The sequence below is a fragment of the Calonectris borealis genome, chromosome 5 (genome assembly GCF_964195595.1).
Source record: "Calonectris borealis chromosome 5, bCalBor7.hap1.2, whole genome shotgun sequence".
NCBI lineage: Eukaryota > Metazoa > Chordata > Aves > Procellariiformes > Procellariidae > Calonectris > Calonectris borealis.
Window position 1 is genome coordinate 45,350,112 of NC_134316.1, and position 19,009 is coordinate 45,369,120.

General features: G+C 37.0%; 1 protein-coding gene across 10 annotated transcripts in view; it reads left to right on the top strand.

The window, feature by feature from the left end:
* Positions 1–15,669, top strand: part of MADD (MAP kinase activating death domain) — a 62,285-nt gene extending 46,616 nt beyond the window's left edge. For all 10 annotated transcript variants that reach the window (XM_075152265.1, XM_075152272.1, XM_075152266.1 and 7 more), the window contains 5 exons: positions 47–119; positions 1,865–1,971; positions 7,374–7,443; positions 12,338–12,384; positions 14,135–15,669. In XM_075152265.1, coding sequence (XP_075008366.1) covers positions 47–119; positions 1,865–1,971; positions 7,374–7,443; positions 12,338–12,384; positions 14,135–14,242 — 405 coding nt within the window. In that variant the 3' untranslated portion in view covers positions 14,243–15,669. The remainder of the gene's footprint in view (positions 1–46; positions 120–1,864; positions 1,972–7,373; positions 7,444–12,337; positions 12,385–14,134) is intronic.
* The last annotated feature ends 3,340 nt before the right edge of the window (positions 15,670–19,009 follow it).

Genomic DNA, 19,009 nt, shown 5'->3' on the forward strand with positions numbered 1-19,009 from the left:
GTAACTTGGAAAAATAACATTGTATTACTCTTCTTTTACATGTTAGTGTCGGGAATTATACTACTGTGTAAAAGACAGTATGGAGCGAGCAGCAGCAAGACAGCAAAGCATTAAACCAGGTACAAGATTTTGCTTGTTGGGAGCATTTGTTGTTTAATCTACAATCAACAAAATTTTTTTATTGGTAACTTCTTTGAATATAATTTTCTTTTACTTGGAAATCTGAGGGTAGCTTTGTACATCTGTGTGTACATAGCAGACTTAGTGTTATCGTTAGTTTGCCTACATATACCTCACTCACAATAGAAACAAAACCAAAACACCTGTATAAAGAAGAGTGACTATGTAAGGAGGACTAGCTGCCAGTAAAATGATAACTAAGAAAAGACTATGCAACTTCAGCTTTGCTTTCTGCAGACTTCCCATGCACAAACCTTTTCTATATTGGAAAGTCTTTTTCTGGTGCAAGTCAAAAGGTGCAGTTAACCCAATGTTCTTATATCAGTATAACTTCTCCAGTGTAGACATTCTTCTTAGTTTAGCATCATGATCTGGGACAGGATAGTATAATTATACTGGTGAAACTTTTCTTGACAAACACCCTTTTCCTTTTCCTCTTGAGTCAAAAAACCTAGAAAAGTGGATTTGCAGTTTTGAGAGATTGAGTTCTCGGGAAGGCAATTTTCCATTTCTCTTAGTCCCCAGAGAGCAGCAGGTGCTGTGTGTACCTGGGTAACAAACATGAAGGTGCCTTATTTTATACCTTCATAAGATGGTTGTTTTTACCTTGCTGGAGTCTGTTTGCAGGTTCAGGGTAACATCACTGTGGTTTCGTGTTTTTGAAAGTTTGATTTTTGTTGCAACCATTTCTTTTTTTTTCAAGTGGATGCTAGGACTCTGAGAGCTGTGCTTTGAGGTACAGGCCTATTTTAGGTGTGTCTTAATGCCAAATCTAAGGGATCTACATTTTATACTCATAACTGGCATCAGCATGACTGTTTAAATCTAACATCTTAAGTGTTCAACCCTCAGCCATCTGTTGGAGCTTGGAAGAGCCACCACTTTCTTCCTCCTACCGTTAGTCCAATTTAATCTGAGGTCGGGGAGGAAGGACTGGACTTTCACTGAGGGTAGAGAAGGCAAAAGTGTCTTTGAAAGCTATTTTAAGAATTGGGCAATAATGCAGTATTAAAAATGTGTTTGAAAGCCATTCTCCAGAGTTCAGTGGTTCTGCACAAATGATAATTTTTAAAAAATCATTATAAGAAAGCATTTTCTAGCTGAACTGAATGATGTAAAAGAAACTAGATGAAAATGCCTAGATTGTCATCTATTAATGTCCTCTATTAAATTGTCATTGTTGTAATTTTCGTTGTTGAATACTGTACAAATTCATCAAGCTCACAAATGCAAGCCTAGTTTGTACTTGCATATGTGTTTGTACTTAAGACTATGCTGTCTGCGGTGTAATGTAATTGCAGTGTCTTACCATGCAGAAATGAAACGTGGCATTTAAAACAAAAAAAACCGCAATATGAACTACAATAAATACAGACTGAGTTGACATCGATGTCCCTTCATGTAACCAGGATGAAATTTGTTACGATACTTAAAAGTCTAGTGGTTCTCAGAAGGTTGTCATTAGTGAGTGGACTCTACTGAAATGCTGCTTACTATTCTTAGTAGTGTCCTCTTGCTATGCACATCAAATGGAAATTATGTTTTTATTGTTTTAGATTTCCCTTTGACATATCATGACTTGGCTGACTGCTTTCTGTTCTTTCTCTGTCTCTTTCTCTCTCTGGATATTTTTGTTTGTTTTTCTTTGATTCTTTTTTTTTTTTTTTTTATTAACATGTCACAGGCCCTGAGTTGGGTGGTGAGTTCCCTGTGCAGGATATGAAAACCGGTGAAGGAGGTCTTCTTCAGGTCACACTGGAAGGAATTAACCTGAAATTTATGCACAGTCAGGTATGAGGGAAATATGTGAGAAGACTGTGAGCATGACAGTCTTTGCAGCACGCCTGTATGTGTTTCCTCTTCCCAGAGTATCAACAAGGACAAGGGATAGTGTGATGGGGGTAAAAAAGCATATGTATATTTACATACAAACACACACACACACAAATATATATATGTGTGTATGTAAAAATACACTGAAATTAAGTATCCTCAGGAAAACTATAATCAACTGAAGAAAAACGTTGATACAGGTTTCAACTTCTTATTTCTGGTGGTCTGAATTGTCTAAGCACAAAACAAGTGGTAGCCAGTATATAAGGGACAGAAGAAGTGATCAATAGTAATCTAAACTGCCATAATGCATCACACTGTGAACATATCCTGATGGCATAAGCAGCGAACCTTAAAGATACAGTGTTTGAATATTGCAGAACAGAGGGCAACCTTCTGCATCATATTTAATCTGTCTGGTTTCAAAATTTAGTATGAAAATAAAATGGGAAAGTGGCTCTTGCTGTAATTCACAAACATAAGAAAAAATTACTGATTCTTTTTTCCTTCCAAATAGCAGATCTTGTGGGCATAGAGGAAACACAACTAGATTTGTTACTTCTTCCTTTCTCTGGATGTTGTTTCTGTTGCTTCCTTTGATCCTTGTTTTTTATTTTGCTTTGTGTTTTTTTGTTTTGCATATGATATTAAATGCATGCTATGCTAGACAGTAGAATTGATTTGGGGGGGGGGGGAGAGAGAGAGAGAAAGTGTGTGTGAGAGAGAGAGAGAGAAAGAAAAGCTTCTGTCAGTCCTCTGTGGAGTGTTTTTTCCTTTCCTCCTGACTAGACTCTTCTCCCCACACAAGCTTTGTTCTTCTTTGAGGATACATCAGTGTAGATCCCACTGGAAGTGCATGTGCATCTCAAACACACATGCTCAGAATCTTTAATACTTCTCCCAAGGTCACAGCAGCACCATGTGCCTCTTTGAGTTCGTATGTGCCGGTATAAGGAGTGGAGAGTTGTGAACCTCCTTCAGTTTTCTTCCTGTCTATTACGAGGGTAGAACCTGGACTACAGCTGACCTGCTCTAGTATTTCAAACCTACTCTGATGGAACAATCTACCTGTATGACTTAGTTATAGGTTTTAACTTTTTATTGGATATGCCGAAATACAAAGAACCGCAAGAGGAACTCGCTGTTAGTACAGAATGAATTTTCATAGTTATTGGAAATGGCTGGTCTAAAGCCTTTGAAAATTAAACCCTGCTCTCAGAAGCAACAGTTTGATATCATTATAGACAGACATAATAGAAATTACTTTGTCCTAAGGTAAGGACACACCACAGGGAATGTTCTGTTTGCTTTTCCTTCTTCTTCTGCCAGAAGTCAAAAAAGATGTTGAGCTCAAAGTGCTCATCTCTTGAACAGTCTATGGAGATGAGTCTATTTCATAAATGAACACCCAGGCATATATGCATTTGCAGTAAGAAAAGATATATAAGAAGGTAGCCACATCATCATCATCATGGTTTCTTAAGTGTAACAGGCATCTTCACAAGACAAAGACACTCAGTGTTAAGAACATGGTTGAGCACACATGCATCTGTCCAAAAGAAAAACTCCAAATCCTAGAACATACCCTTGTCCTTAAATTCAAAGCCTTTTTTTTCCTGAAAGACTGGAATGACATTCTGAAAGAAGCCTTAGGGAAACCTAGTACTGATTGTTATTATACGACTGTCAGGACCATTACCAGTTGAACTTTGTACCACAGATACCAAGTCCTGTGCTACCACCAGCACTCCTAGAGTGCTAGCTTTATCATATCCTTCCTTACAGAGAATGGTGTTCTAATTTGCTCTCCGTGGTGAAAATTACTATATCTTTTCTGGAAGACAGTCTGTGCAGGTCAGACCCAGAAAGTGTGCCTGCTGTCTCCCCCACTGGAAAGGTTATTCCTCCTTTTCATCACCTTTCCAATGAGGCTGTAGCCAGATCAGTTTACATTACTTAAGATGAATATTGAAACAAGTACAGTTTTGGAAATTATACTTCATGTATCCAATATGTTTAATTCTTGGTCTGTTAGATCTACAATTTGTAGATTGCCAGGTGGCAAGGGCATTCAGTACCATTTAGTGGACCTAAGATAGATCCTTGTTTTCTTTCTCAAAACGAAGTGTCTAGACAGGTATCAAAAGTCTGCCATTTGAGGGTCTGTGTAGAATGGACAACTGTAGCAGTTATGTAAAGGACTCCTACTAGTTGTACCATACAAAAAAAATCCCCTCCAATTTCATAATCTGTGGAGATAAATGATGTTTGCATTCTTATTCTAACATTCATCAAGCAGTCTGCTGTCTTAATAAAAGGTCTGCTGTTCTAGATGAATTCTCCTTTCCAATTTTCATATAAATTATATGAATTGCTCCCTAAGGCAGTTGATTTCAGAATATGTATATGACCATGATGAAAACTAGGATCCTACAGCCATTTCTCTGTGTTGAAAACAGCTTTTTCTGTTTCTATTGAGTTTGGATGGGGATACTGATCAACAAATGCCTACAGGACCTCATCAGGCACAGCTTTCTCTTCATCTTCCTTTCCTGACTCCATATACAGGCCCTGCTCTTGGCCCTCTTTCCAAGTACTCTTTTCAGCAATGCAACTTACTAAACGAAGGGATTTCTGTTGCTCTGCTTGGTTGGACATCATAGAAATAACTCATTTAGAACATAGGAAGAGGGGTTTCCACTTCTTAAAAAAAAAACCACAAAGATAAATGGAGTTCTATTCTGTCCTACCTGAGAAGACTGAACATACTGCGTTAGTGTTAGAATGGTGCTTGCTTTCATGAAACGGTTTTTGAAGGCTCTTGATTTGCAGTGTGTATACTTTCTTACTGCCTTGTGAATTCCTCAGGAAACGTCTTAGATGCATGGTGAGCCAACCTATTATTGACACATGATAGTTGTCTTTAATGTTCACAAATTGTCTCACCATGCTGGCAGAGCACATAAGTTTAAGAAGAAAAAATGTTCAAGTCTATCTGTGCCCAGCAGGTCAGAGGAGGTCCTTTAGAATAGGGAGGAATCAAGTGTACCTGTGGCATTGGCAGACTATTCTGAGTTTACATCTACAAATTATGTTGTAATATTGGGCCTCAGTAACTCTGTCCCCATTATGAATTCAACTGTGTCAAAAATAGATGGAAATTTAATAAAATGCAGCAGGCACATGCCCATCTACAGTAGGATCCACACTGAATGCTCTGTCTTGAAGAACCACAGTTTCCCTAGGGTAAGTAACTGTTGTTTCCTTTATGCTTGTTTTCTGATTGAGTGAGAGGAGAGCATCTCTGTCCCTTAAACAACATAACAAGAAATTGCCCATCATTTGGGCAAATTGATAACTTACTGTAATTGTGACAGTCAATAAATTCTCATCTCGCTCATAACTCTTGTGGAAATGCAGCATTCCTTAACATTATACCCAGATCATGAGCACCTGGGGCAGTCAAGTCTTTTAGGCAGCTTTACTGTTACCAGATAAAACAACCAATGTTTCGCCTGAGCCTTTTTATTGACTTTCTGAACTTTGTACTTTAGACTACTAGCAAAAATTTTTCACAGAAAATATTACAGAAAAAGGAAACTAAGTGCAATAAAGAAAGTGTTCTGTTATTGACTTGTTTACTCTGTAACTCTTCCTCAAAAAATAAAATGTTTTTTGACCAACTAAACTGACGTAGAACATGGGCGAAAACAGGCAAACAAGAAAGATGGGATTAAATCTCCTTTCCCTGAGTGCTTGAATGTAAGCAGAAAGCAAGCTTCAGATTTTCTGATTAAGTAAGTGGAAGTTTAGTTTTTTATATTGAGCAAAAAATATCCTGCGTCTGTTTGTTAGTTCTCTGCTAATAAAAAAATAAAACCCCTTTGACTTGAAAATCAACCTGACTTCTCTCAGATGTATGGTACATTTACTGATCTCTATTGATACAGTCAAGCCTGTTTCTTAAAAAAACCACAACAATTTCTGGTGTTGACTTCCTTTGCCTTTCTTGGGTAGCATATCATCTATGATTACATGGGTGTTGCTAGTATTGGATTCAAAAGAGTTGCAGAGATTTCCTTTCCCTTCTTTCCAAGGCAATGAAGTTTCTCTAGTGACATTTTTAAAAAAAGGTCTTGAGATCATGGTGTCATAAGTGTATGGGCACTGAAAGTAGCAATCCAGGCTATCGTAATACAGTCTTGCAAGGGTCTCTCTAAGGTGTTGGACGCAGGCTTACTCTAAATGTTAGGGCAATGTTACTCTTAGTGTTCCTCTTGCCTTGAAAAAGCAAGTATATTAGAAACTGGAATATGGAATTGATTCCTTATAGCACTTTCTACAGATTCTTATGTCTGTGTACTGACTCTCACTCTTTTGGAGATGTGCATATAAGAAGGGACTGTTTTGTATCTTGAAATGGATTGAATATTGAACAAACTCCTTATGCTCATGTTTATTCATGCAATCTTGGCATCTTGGTTCTGGACTGAAAAACCTAGTCATGTAGTTCAACTGTTTTGTCTTTTGGGGTTCACCTATGTAAAACATGAGTTTAAAGCAGGTTTGTTTTCTAAGTGACTGCTCAGCTAGCAGCAACCATATGTGAAGTGAGCAAACAATAGAGAAGGGTCCAAACTCTCCCATCCTGCTTAAAGCAGAAAATTGGTACTGACTGTTAAAGGAGACAGTTCCAAGAGTAAGTATGCAGATTATATATCATAAACTGTAGTAAAATCTTAAACGGCAAGGCTCTCGGGGAGAAGGAAGATTAGTGGTTCCTCACTGGATTAGATTTAACTACTAGACAGGTTAGGAGGATCAGTGTCAGGGTGGGAAGTATAGTGCCCCTTACCTGCCCTCTGTGCTGGAGGAGGATGCATGGAGGGGCAGAAACTAACTGGGATGGATCAGAGGCTACAAATCATGCCAAATTTGGGAGCCAGCTTTTTTCTCGTCCCCCTCTTCTGTTGTATTTCAGGTGTGTTGGTATTCTTTTTGCAATAACTCATTTGAGTGCCTGAAGGGGTAGCAATGTTGGATATGTCAGAGTTACTAACTCCTTCGTTTCTCTTCCATGCTTTCTCCTCCTGCAAGGAGCGGAAGGTACTTCATCTTCTGCTGTCTTCGCTTCTTAGCACTTTTAAGTTATTTGTTGATTTCTAGCATTGTGGCAAGTTTGTCTTTTGAATGTTTATTTCACCCTTTATTTATATATTAAACTGTAAATGAACTGGTAGTGTATGCTACAACACTTCAGGTTGTATCTGCTGTGATGATGTTTTTGTTTAATTTTGAGTTTTAGTTTAAAAAAACCAAACCTGACTAATTTTATGTTACTTTTCCTCCTGTTTTTGTAGGTTTTCATAGAGCTGAATCACATTAAAAAGTGCAATACTGTGCGAGGAGTCTTTGTCCTGGAGGAATTTGGTAATTACATTATTTTGATATTAGGTCTGTACTCAACATGGCAGTAACTCAAATTTCCAGTCTTCAGATTCAGAGTTGCACTGCAGTTTCAAAGATGGGAGAGAAATGTAGATTACATATGAGAAGTTGCCTAACGAAGAGATGGGTGACTTAACATAAAAATTTACACATTAATTTTCATCGTATTAAGATTTGTGGCCTAGGTGCTTTTTGGTAATAGGCAAAGAAGATGTTCTGAGTCTTCTGAAGCAAACAAAACAACAGTTAAACTTGGATGTGTGTAGGAATTGTCTTTGGTATATTCCTTTTTCATCTGAGAAACCACATTTTTAAGCAGGACTTATAGTTGATCTTTCTCAACACACTATGCTTTCATTACAAAGAATTACTGTTAATTGCAAAGTTTCTTTGCTGTTATGTGGAATTTCATTTTTGTTGTATGGAGCAGAAGATGTTTTGTCAGGTTACACTTTATTTATCCTGTGGTTTTTGTTTCAGAGCATGACTGGTAAAGAGTGGAAAATTAAAGGCTAAGGAGAATAGACAATTTGTGCTATTTTGGTCAGTTATTGCTATTACATATAATCTGCCTACAGTCTAGTTTGAGGAGAATTCTGGGTTACTATTCAGTGTTAGTGTCAGTCACACTACACTTAACTAGTGTCTGAAAAAAACGAGTGACTTCAGATGCAGCTCTCCAGAAGAGTGATCCACATCTCTTGAAATAGTCCCCAAACCTGCATTGGTTTATTCTTCCACCCATCTGTAAGACATTTGTTTAGGTCTTAAGTATATGTATGAAACATTTAAAAAGAAGATAAAATTTACAACATTCTTTCCATAGTAGATCAGCATCTATACTTTGGCCGTTAATCAAAATCTAAATCAGCAGCTTACTTTACCATGACTCTCATTGTTCTTTGGTGCTGTGAATAGAATGTTCTGGCTGAGGGATTCTCTCTTAGAATGTAAGACAGTTAATATGAGATTGCTGAAATTAACGTCTTTGTCCATAATAATGTGTTGTCTCCTTTCAGTGTTACAAAGTTACAGGGTATTCAGATGATAAAGCCTTTCTGACTATTGCAGTTTGCTTGTTGTTTGCCTTAAATTAATCTCCCAGAAGTTTGGGATTTGAATTTGTGAACAATTTTTTCCCATTTTCGGAAAATGTTGTTCATGGTTCAAATTATCAGTGTATTTAAACCCTGAAAAATTTCTAATAATTTAGATGTTCAGAAGTTGTCTGCAGTTTACGGTTGCATATTCCTTTTATGCCATGTTTTCACCCTGACGGGCATGATTCATTTTACTACTTACAGAAATTGCTTAAGGCTGTAAAAGATTATTGATGAGTTTTACAAAGATGAGAGTTCAGAAGCCATAAAATTAGCTTAAGGAATGGCTTCAGCTTCTGAAATATTTAACTTAAAAGAAATTACTTGGATCAGAAATGAATTTTGGATCATTTTTTTAGAGGTTTTAATTCAAAGTATTTCTTTTAATAGTTTGTTTATATTGCACAAGAAGACAGACAGCGTTTGACTTAGTTATATCCCGTCAACTTCTGTTGATGACTCTGTAATACAGTGTTTAGACCCTAAATAATGACTGTAATAACTGTAAGAAAAAGAACTTCTTTTTTTACAGAAAATTTTGTAATCAAGGGCCTATTGCAAAAGCTAGAATTGTGATACGGAACTTACGAAAGGGTAATTTTAAGAAGTAATTAAAAATAAACTGGGAGTTGGACACTACAAGCAAAATCTGAGAAATAAACCAATTAAATTAAAAATACCCTCCTCCCAAAATAGAGGTCACAGACAAGAACCAATTTAAATGTACCAAATGAGACTTACAATTTGCCCATCCAGCTAATAAAGAGAAAGAAGAAAGGAAGAAAGATGTTGCAGGGGAGCTAACCTTTCTTTTAGTGCAGAGATGAGAGACTGCCTCAGAGCTGCTTTTTTAATTGTTATAAAGATGAGAAGATACGCCAATCTGTCCCATTCAAGAGAAATTATTATGTTAATTTGTTAATAGTAAACTAACAGCATTCAGCAAAAACTTGTGTGGACTTCTTAAGAATGAAGTTATTTAGCTGTGTTAAACATTGTGAACCTTGCAATCAGATTCATTATAGTAGGAGTATACTGAAGTACTATCTCCTCTTAGAAAGGTAGAGTGTGGTCAGCATGTGTACTCCAGTCTGATGGGAAATACTTCAGTGAAAGATATGTTTATTTGATTTTGCCAAGCATGAGTGCTCCAAGTTTAGTGATACCGCAGCAGGAAATTAAAGGTCTGTTTGTGTTAACGCTGGGTTAGATGGCAGCGTGAAAGTTGGAATTGTGATTTCAGAGCAGGATGCAAGCAGAAGTTCAGGAATTGTTGTCCAAAAATGGAAGTGGAGACTTAAGTAAGTGAGGAAATGTAAGGCTGTTCCCTCTGGAATTTGAGTTACTGCTGTGTACTTGTGCTTTACTTTCTTGTGGCCCCTTCACCGCCGCTGCTATGAAAACCTTCATTCTCCAGCAGGTAAAGTGATGTCCCCTAAACTCATTCTATGCTAGCGCCATATTTTCATTCACAGGACCAAAGGCTGCAGGATGGTGCTTAATAATTTACTCCCTTCATCCACTTAGTTCAACAGCATCAGGAGTAATTTAATGTTAGAAGAAAAGTGCTTCTGCTAATCTCTTAATTTGAGGCTTGGGTCTTTTTTTCTCTCCCCCCCCCCCCCCCCCCCCTTCTTTTTTCTTTGTATTCTGCAGTGGTAGTGCTTTGACTTCTCTGAGTGTAAATCCAAACCCACTCTTTTTACTCTTCCTAACTTAGTCCTCTCAGGAGAATTTTCCCCATTGGAAGATTGTGAAGGAGTACTTTACTTAAAGACAAGGCAACTTACTGACTGTGAAGGGGGAGACAGTATCTTGCCTAGGTGCTCTCCTGTTCCCTCTCTTCCTATTCTCAGTTACGATACAGGACTTTACACCTTCCCTTCTCTCCTTCCCTCATGGCACGAGGTCCTTACAGCTTTCCCTTCCTGCTTTTTGAAGAGTATATGAACAGTTGTATGTTATCCAGTGGGCAGTGAGACTTAAACAGCTGTAAGAGTCCTACCCTATTTGGCTGTGCACAAGCCTCACTCCCACCTTTATCCCCTGGTGACATGGAGTTAATTTGGAACATCTGGTGCCAACGGGTAAGGTAGCTTGGATGTGCACCTCCTTATCTTCCCAACTCTAGTCACTGGTATCACTGGGGCAGTGCAGCCTGGGTGTGCACTTCACCTGTTTCTCAGTCCTTAACGTAACTGCCAACTCCAAGAAAAGAGAGAATTGAAAAATTAAACAAAAATTTTACATTACTTTTTACAGTCATATTCTGTACTTTTCACTAGTTTTTTTTCAAGAATGACAATACCATGACATATGAGAATTAGTAGGCACTGGTTTATATTTAGAGTACTTTCTCAAACCCAGTCTGCACTGCCTACTTTTGGCCCCTTAGAGTGTGATCCGTCTCCCTCTCCAGCGTTTAGCCGTGTCATATCATAGTTGGAAAGATGACATCTGCATGGATAGGTTTTGTTGTGGACTTTTCCTAGTTGTTCATACTGAACTCATCTGCCTCTGCTTCTTTTCTTGTCACTAGCACTATGTGTAATAAAACATTTACTCTTCCTTTATGAACCTGGTATGATTTGGTTTTGCATAATTTCTGTATTGCTTCTTCTAAATTTTTTTGTTGTGACACAGAAATTCCATGGCAAATTTCAGCTATTCTGGAAGGGAAGTATTCAAAGTTGGTCTTGGTATTCCATTGATCTTAACATTTTAAATTTCCCATTTGTATGTTCTTAGTGTGGTCTTTGTTCTCTCCTGGTGATTTCCCATGGTATCTGTTCACAACAATATTCATAGACCAAGTGTGGGTCAAAGGCACAGTTCAGATGCAATGCACACTAATGGGATGGTTACACCTTGCTTTTTATGCATTCCACAATGAGAACAAAAGGCAAATTTTCTTTAGCTATATTATGCCTGTTTCCTTTCTGTTAGTGTGAGGCAGTGCAAGGGAGCAAGATGAAATTTTCTGGATAATAGATTTTTTTTCATCAGTGCCCTGATCCTCTTTATATATAAAGTCGTCTAGAAATCAACAAACCTGGTATTTTAAGAATACATGTAACTGAAATCAGTATTTTATTTTAAGGCAACTTGTTCAAAAGCAATGAATGCTTTCAGTGAGTAGGTCAAGTAAATACCATCACACACATCCTAGACAGGAGAAAGAATGTCTTGAGAAACTCTTGAAATAGAACTGGGAAATAGTCTTCCAGTTTAGAAAATTTTCCCCCTCAGCTCCTTTTTTTTTTTTTCCTGGATTTCACTAACTTGCTAGAGTGTCCAACAGTTCTTTTGAGATCTGTTTTTCAGCAGAGAAGGATTCAAAAATCCAAAGGATAAAATCTTTGGGAATCACATACTGACAAATTCCTATGGAATTGTTGGTTTATGTTTTATCATAGTAGACATTAAGCATATTTTGTCATTAATTTTGTTGTCTAGCAGGAATAAGTAGTATGAGAAAAGCCAGAGTCTCTAAGAACCATCAAATATCTACTATGGTTTTGCAAACAGAGGCAGTGAAATATTTTTGCCAACCTGAGTAATTTATTATGACATTACCAGTATCTTCAAGGACATATGTAATGTAAATGAAGAGAAGGAAGAGTATCTAAAAGTGAGGGATAGTGAGGTGCCCTGTACCTGCACCTGCTGTCTGTGTGCATCCCTTCCCTTTCCTATGGGAACATTGTGCTATTTCTTTCCCCTTTTCCTCTCGTTTTTTGAACTTTTTGTTTTGTCTCTTGCCCGTCCGGTTTTAGTTCCTGAAACTAAAGAAGTGGTGAGCCACAAGTACAAGACGCCAATGGTGAGTCAACTGTGATGCCTTCTGGTAGTTCTTTAGAGGATGTATCTTTACATTTTCATGTGGCGAAAAGAATTACACTGAGATTGCAGTATTAGCATTGCAAATCCTGCAGTGAAACACCAGCTGCTCTTTTATGATAGTTTTCCTTAAGGGAAGACAACAAAACTTGGTGATGGTTGTTTCTATGAAACTAGAGGAACTCCCAGGTAATGCAGAAAGCGTGGTCTCTTTTGTTAAGATAGATAAAGATGCAAGGTAGCTGGTTTGGCATGAACTTTAGCACAGTAAGAGTGGAACTGTTCAATTTAAGACAGTTCAGAACACAATCCTTAATCCGCAGAAGAGATGGAGACTAGTTCCTGCGCATAAAAATGATTGCTAACTGAGTTTATGAAAAATTCCCATTTCCTCATGAAAGTGAGCAGTGAGATGCAAGAGAACAGTATAAGTATTGATTCCTGCCGTATAGGTGAGTTACTGCTGTGGTTTAGTGTTCAGTTTTTATAACATTTTTTGAACACCAGCAGTTGATAACAATACTTAGCACTTTTTACACATAATAGTACAATGATCAGGCTTATATGCACTTACGAGGAAGAAATAGAAGCCAACGATTACCATCAGAACTGTCTTCAGTTATTTTTTATGTCTGAAGTGCAGTGTGTACATCTGGTGGTTGCATGGAAACTCAGTCCTTCAAGAAGAGAGAGAGAGAAATTACTTGAAGAAGCTAGAAATGTTTTAGAAACAAAATGCTTAGAATATATGTAATTTAAGAAGCAGATAGCTGTATCTTTTAATAAGAAAAGCCAATTTAATGAAAATTAGTTATATTTTACATAAGTGTTTTAGCTTGTACTATAATACAACAAAACACTTTGTTATGCTTATTACCTTTACAAAGATCATAAATGACAATTTACAAGACAAGAACTTTTAAGATCACCAGAATAGCCAGTATTAGAGCTAGGATATAAACTAAGTCTGAGTCTTACCTTCACTGAATTGTGCTGCCAGTCGCACACTAAAAGAGGATTTTCTGTTAAATAATAGCATACTTGATCAGTTAAAAGCAATAATTGTAAATCTTGCTAATGCTATGTTAAACCCTCTGCTTTAAGGTAGTGAAGAAATTGCCTGGTATTCTTCATAAGAAACATGCAATGTTGGGTTGTGGTTTTTTTTTTAATTTAGAAAAAAAAGAGGGGGGAAAAAAAGCTTGTATTATCCATGGATTCACTAGTGTTAGTTAAAAATTACAAGGATTACCAGTCCTTGTGCTTTTGAGCATAAAAAGGTAGTTGAGAATAAGGAAGAATCCCACCATCTCATGAGTCGAGGTACAGTATCGGATGTTTAGTTTTAGTCCTTTTAGTTAGCTCTTTCAACCCCTCCCAGAAAACTTCTTGTAACTTCATACAACAGGCCAAAAGCAAATATGTAGGATGTTTTTTCTAAAGCCAGCTGGCTAACTTTCTAGCTTAGCATACTGTTCTTAAAAATGATTAGAATCATACTATCAAGCAATTAATGTTTTTATCCCAAAGGGGGTTTTTTATTTGTTATAAGGCTTTTTTTCTCTATCCATCTCCGTTATAAGGTAGTATGGGACACTTTTTCCTGATTTTGTCTGTAGCCACAGTAGTTGTCCCATGAAGGAAGACATGCAGCAAAATACAAAATGTGCAGTGGATTTTGTAAAACACTAAATCATCTGAATTTCATTATCTCTTTTTCTAAATTCTTGTAGGCTCATGAGATCTGCTACTCCGTGCTATGTCTCTTCTCTTATGTGGCTGCCATTCGTGGAAAAGAGGCAGAAAACAAAAGCAAACCACCTCGACCAGTTTCCAGTTGATCACGATATTGGGAAATACCTACCCTTTGGCACGTTGATGTGCAGTACTCCCGTTTTTACTGCAGTTACTGGAGCTCACTTTACTGTCTTCTATGAGAACTCGATTATTCATGTATGACCCTGCAAGTCTTTCCCCATAGAAAAACCTAAGACTTCACTGCTCAGTCTCCTTCTGAATTCATCCTTAATGGAGTTTTTATATAAGCTGTTAATCAGACAGTTTTGAGCATCAGCATCCAGCTGTGAGTGACCTACTCTGGCTATTCGTTTGGAATTTCTTTTTTCTTAAGATGAGTAACAGCTTGAGTTTGGTTGGTTTTTTTGTTTCTAGTGGTACTTGTTACAGATCAATCACTTTACAACTGCAGGTTTCTGCTTTCAGATTCTTTGGTATGTGCACAGTGGAAGCAGTCTGGTCCTGCATGTTGTTTAAGTGTAGCGTTTTTATTGTTTTCCTTCTGTGTTGTTCATTTTTACCCACCAACATGGAGTTCTTGTCACATAGTTCTTCAGACCCTTTTGGTAGAGATGAACAATTTAGCTATCATAGTCTTAAAATATCACGTGACAATTGAAGTTTGGCTATTAAATCGGTCCATCTGTGGAGATGACTGCTTCTCAAGTGGGAAAAGAAGTGGAGAGGGGAACTTTGAAGGCAGTATATTGTGAAAAACCCTGACACCTCATGGATTGTGTGGATTTTCAAAGGGGAGTTTAGGTAACATTTGTAGATATCCCAGCAGTAGAGTTAACAGATGCATATAAGCACTATCTAAAGCAGTTAATCACAGGGATTAGAAAATTAATAAGGAAATGTAAAACTTGAAAACATTATTGGCAGAAGCACAGAGCAGACCCATGTCTTTTGGGGTTTGTAACTATACTCTACACAAGATATTTCTATAGCAATCTCTTGAACATGTTCAGAAGCCCAAAGGATTATGCTGTCTCCAAATTTTTTAAGCTATTGCTTTTTTCCAATCTGTACCTGTATATCAAGGAATCTTGCAAATACTGTGTTCGTGTATAATGAAACTCCCACAGTTAAAACTATCCATTACATTCCTTATTTTAAATAGGCTGAATAGGAATGTTTTTTTGCATCGTCTTTTTGTTTTTGAACTGTACTGCACTTGTCTGGAAAGCTCTTAGGATGCTGGGAGGAGAGACTGTCTAAAGAAAATAATGTTACATGTAAAATACTTGGAAAAAATGCTCTGATGCACACTGATGTATGTTTTGACGTAGAATTCTGAGTAAATGCACCCAGAAATAACCCTGTTTTGGCTTGGTCAGGGTGTCTACCATTTTGAATGAAATGCACTAGTAATGGGTGAGGAAATTATGTAAATATTATAGTACCACATCTATTTATAGAAACTGTACAGCTGTCTGAATGTGAAAATAAAATGTCATTCAACCAGCAACTGGTTTTCATCCTCCTGTGCTTTTCTATTGATGCAACTTATTCTGAAATTAATGTAACTATATACAAAATACATCATGCATATATATGAAATAATGAAAAAGATAAGACTATAAATGGAAAATCTACATTTCTTTCCACATAAGCAGTTGAAACTTGCTTTTGCTTTTTTCTTCTATCATAACATCCATGTAATTTGTCTTTAGAAAAAAAACTTGTCTGAAAAACATGAATAGGGAAAACAGACACATCTGAAATATGGAATTTTTTTTGCACACATGCAAATGGAAGCAAAAAGTAAAGGATTTTTTTATCCTTTCCTAATATAAAAGCAAAACTGAAATTGGCAAACCCTGAAATTAGCCTGTTTTGTATTTAATTTATTTTCTTTCGTCTTGTGAGACTGTAAATTTTCTTATAGCAATTGTAGTATTCTTGATACTACTATATTACAAGTACAATTAAGACTGAAATCACTTTGGTCTACAATAGATGTTCCGTTTACTGCAATACTGGGTCCCACTTAAGTAGACAATATTAATTTTTAAATTGTAAATATTATGTTAGCAGGCCTATTAACATATTCAAAGCCGTTAACTTAAAATTATAAGGGGAAGATTAGAGTTTAAAATAATTAAATGCACAGCATCACTTACTATATACAGCTCCTTTTTTTCCCTGTAGAAGCTGTATTTTTTCAAGTGTATTTTTCTGTGACTAAAAATCATAAATTACATAAAGTGCTGTATGCTCTAGACTGCTGAGAAACTTCAGTCCAGAATAAGTCTTTTAAAGGGCCTGATAATAAAAATAGCCCTCTGTCCCTTTTAAAAAATTCTGTCAAAAGAACAGGTGTGGCTAAATAGTTACAGTGCCTGATGGCAAGGAAGAATCAGTTACAACCTCAGACACTGGGCTTCTGCTCTTTAGGTGAGAGCAACTGACTTGGCTTCAAAATTGAAGACATTTTTGAAATGTACAAAATCTTTTTTGTAGTTGCTGATGGTGACTTGGCAGGTGTTCTGCTAACTGTGGGAATGTAGCGTATTCATCTGAGAGAAAGGCATGCTGTGCAGTGGTTCCACTACTAAATACTGTTGCTGTTCTCTGGATACCAAATGCAGATCTGAAGGTTGGATTTAAAATTGGTATAAGAGCGTAAGTCTTTTGGAATGCAGTCTTCCATCCTTTCCACCTTCACTTCATTACTCCTAAGCATTGATAGGCATGTAAACTTTACTTTTGAGGAAAAAAATAATTACAGTGATTTGCATGTGTTTTGTCATGTCCCACTTATTTTGATCCTTAGGTAAGAATTCCTTAGCAGCAGTAAGAACTTAGAGGCTTCTAAACTTTCCAGAACCAAATGGAAGACTAACTGAGAATAATTTGTAATAATAAGTAGTGTGAGAAGATTCTTAGAACAAAATGAATAATCCTTCCGTTTTTACCACTAGGAGGAGCCTGTGTCCTAGTTTTTAAGTATTTCAAGATGACAACCTTTTTATTTTAACACTTGTGATATTTCCAAGGGACTTACACAAATGTGACAAAGATTCATGAACTTGCCTTAAAACTTGCTTATCCTGAACAAGTTTCTTTTTCTGCCACAATTCCTTGTTTGTGGAAGTTGGTTTTCAAAATGATCATTAAGTGTTCTTTGCAAACACTGGAGTTTGTGACTAGACTTCCTGGCAGTTTTCAAAGTGGAACCAAGGTTACTAATTTACCTGTCTTCTGGATCGCAGCTCTTCATTGTGATGTTCCAAAAAAAAAGCCCTCTTTTGTTTGTGAATGCATTGTCAGTTTCTAATATGAGTGAGTCCACATTTTAAAGGTCAAAGGTTTTAACGTCAGTGAGTGTCACAACAATGGTACTTATGAAGTGATATTTATTAAAGATATCTCTGGAAAAAACGTTGAAGATGTCTGTTGAAGGAAAGAGTTCATTACTTTAACAAAACCATTGTAAAAATTTCCTACACCCTGATTACTAGCTTTAGATAATCCCTACCCTCCTACTTTGACACTTTCAGGATAGCAGAGTTTGTAAGAGAAAATGTTCATCTGGGCATTCAAAAGCTAAATTGCTGGTAAATGTAAATCATGAAGAATTTTGATTCCAACTAAAGTTCTATCTTAGTGATCAAAGTGGATGGAAAAAAGTGGCTACGATTTTAAGCCTTCTTGGGAACATTTATGTTGCAAAGATATTGAAGATATTTCTAGAATTGTGCTGCTTACGTCAGAGGAGAGATTTTGGTTCCCATTGAGTGTATTGTTAATAAGGAAGCAGTTGCCTAGAATGGGAACAAACCAGTCACTTGCCCCCATGTCAGGCATAGGCTCCTGTTACCACCGAATTCAGAAGTAAACAGAAAATAGAAACTAAACTTCTCACAAAGAGCAATATTTACATCCCAGTTCCCCTTGATTGCCAAATGGATGAAAGTCAGAAGACGTTGCCTCTGAGGTAACATCTTCCTTCTGTGAGAAAAATGGCTTCTGCTCAACTCACTCCAGTGATACTTAGGAACTCCAAGTCACTGCTCTTAGACAAGTCAGGCTTTGGGGAAGGACAACACCTACTAGCTCCTAAAGAAGTGGGAATTAGGACCACGAAGCAGAACCGTTGTGCAAAGAACCTTGCCAGACAAAAGGCAATGCCAAAGAGCCTCTTGCTCTTCCAGAAGTTGCAATTCAGCCAGATGCATCTGCTTCTCACGAGGGAAGACATTTCGAAACAGCTGAGTGGTATTACTTTGCTTCTGCTAGCAGCAATGGCTTCACATATAGCCCTACCCTAAAATGCTCTTGTGAGATGTTCAGTGTGAGCAACAGGTTTGAGTTTCTATAGCCATTCCCAGTGTGGTTATTTCACTTAAATAGTAGAAATGTGATGATGCTTTAAATAATAGTGGGTATGTGACCCCTCTTTCCAGCACTGTATCTGAAGGTTTGAAAGCTTGATGTTGGTGACAGATGAGGTTTGAGTGCAGTTGAGTACAAACCAGACTTAGAGAGGACCTCTTTCGGGCAGATTCTCTGCTCAGATATGATAAAAATCAGCTCAACATTTATACCAAAGTTAGTAAAATCGTAAGTTAATTTTCTGTTTATATGTGCTTAGTATAATTGCAAGTTATAAGTTAATTTTCTGTTTACAATGTTTTGAAACTTGTGCTGCATAGTAGTTCTAGCATTGACTAATTTTGTTTTAAAGCATCAGTCCAACAAGAATCATACATACACCAGCCAAGGGCAAACAGTCCTGCTTCTATTTGCAACAGTTACTATAGTGATAAACGTGGTTTAGGAACCTATGTAGAAATAGAAATCCC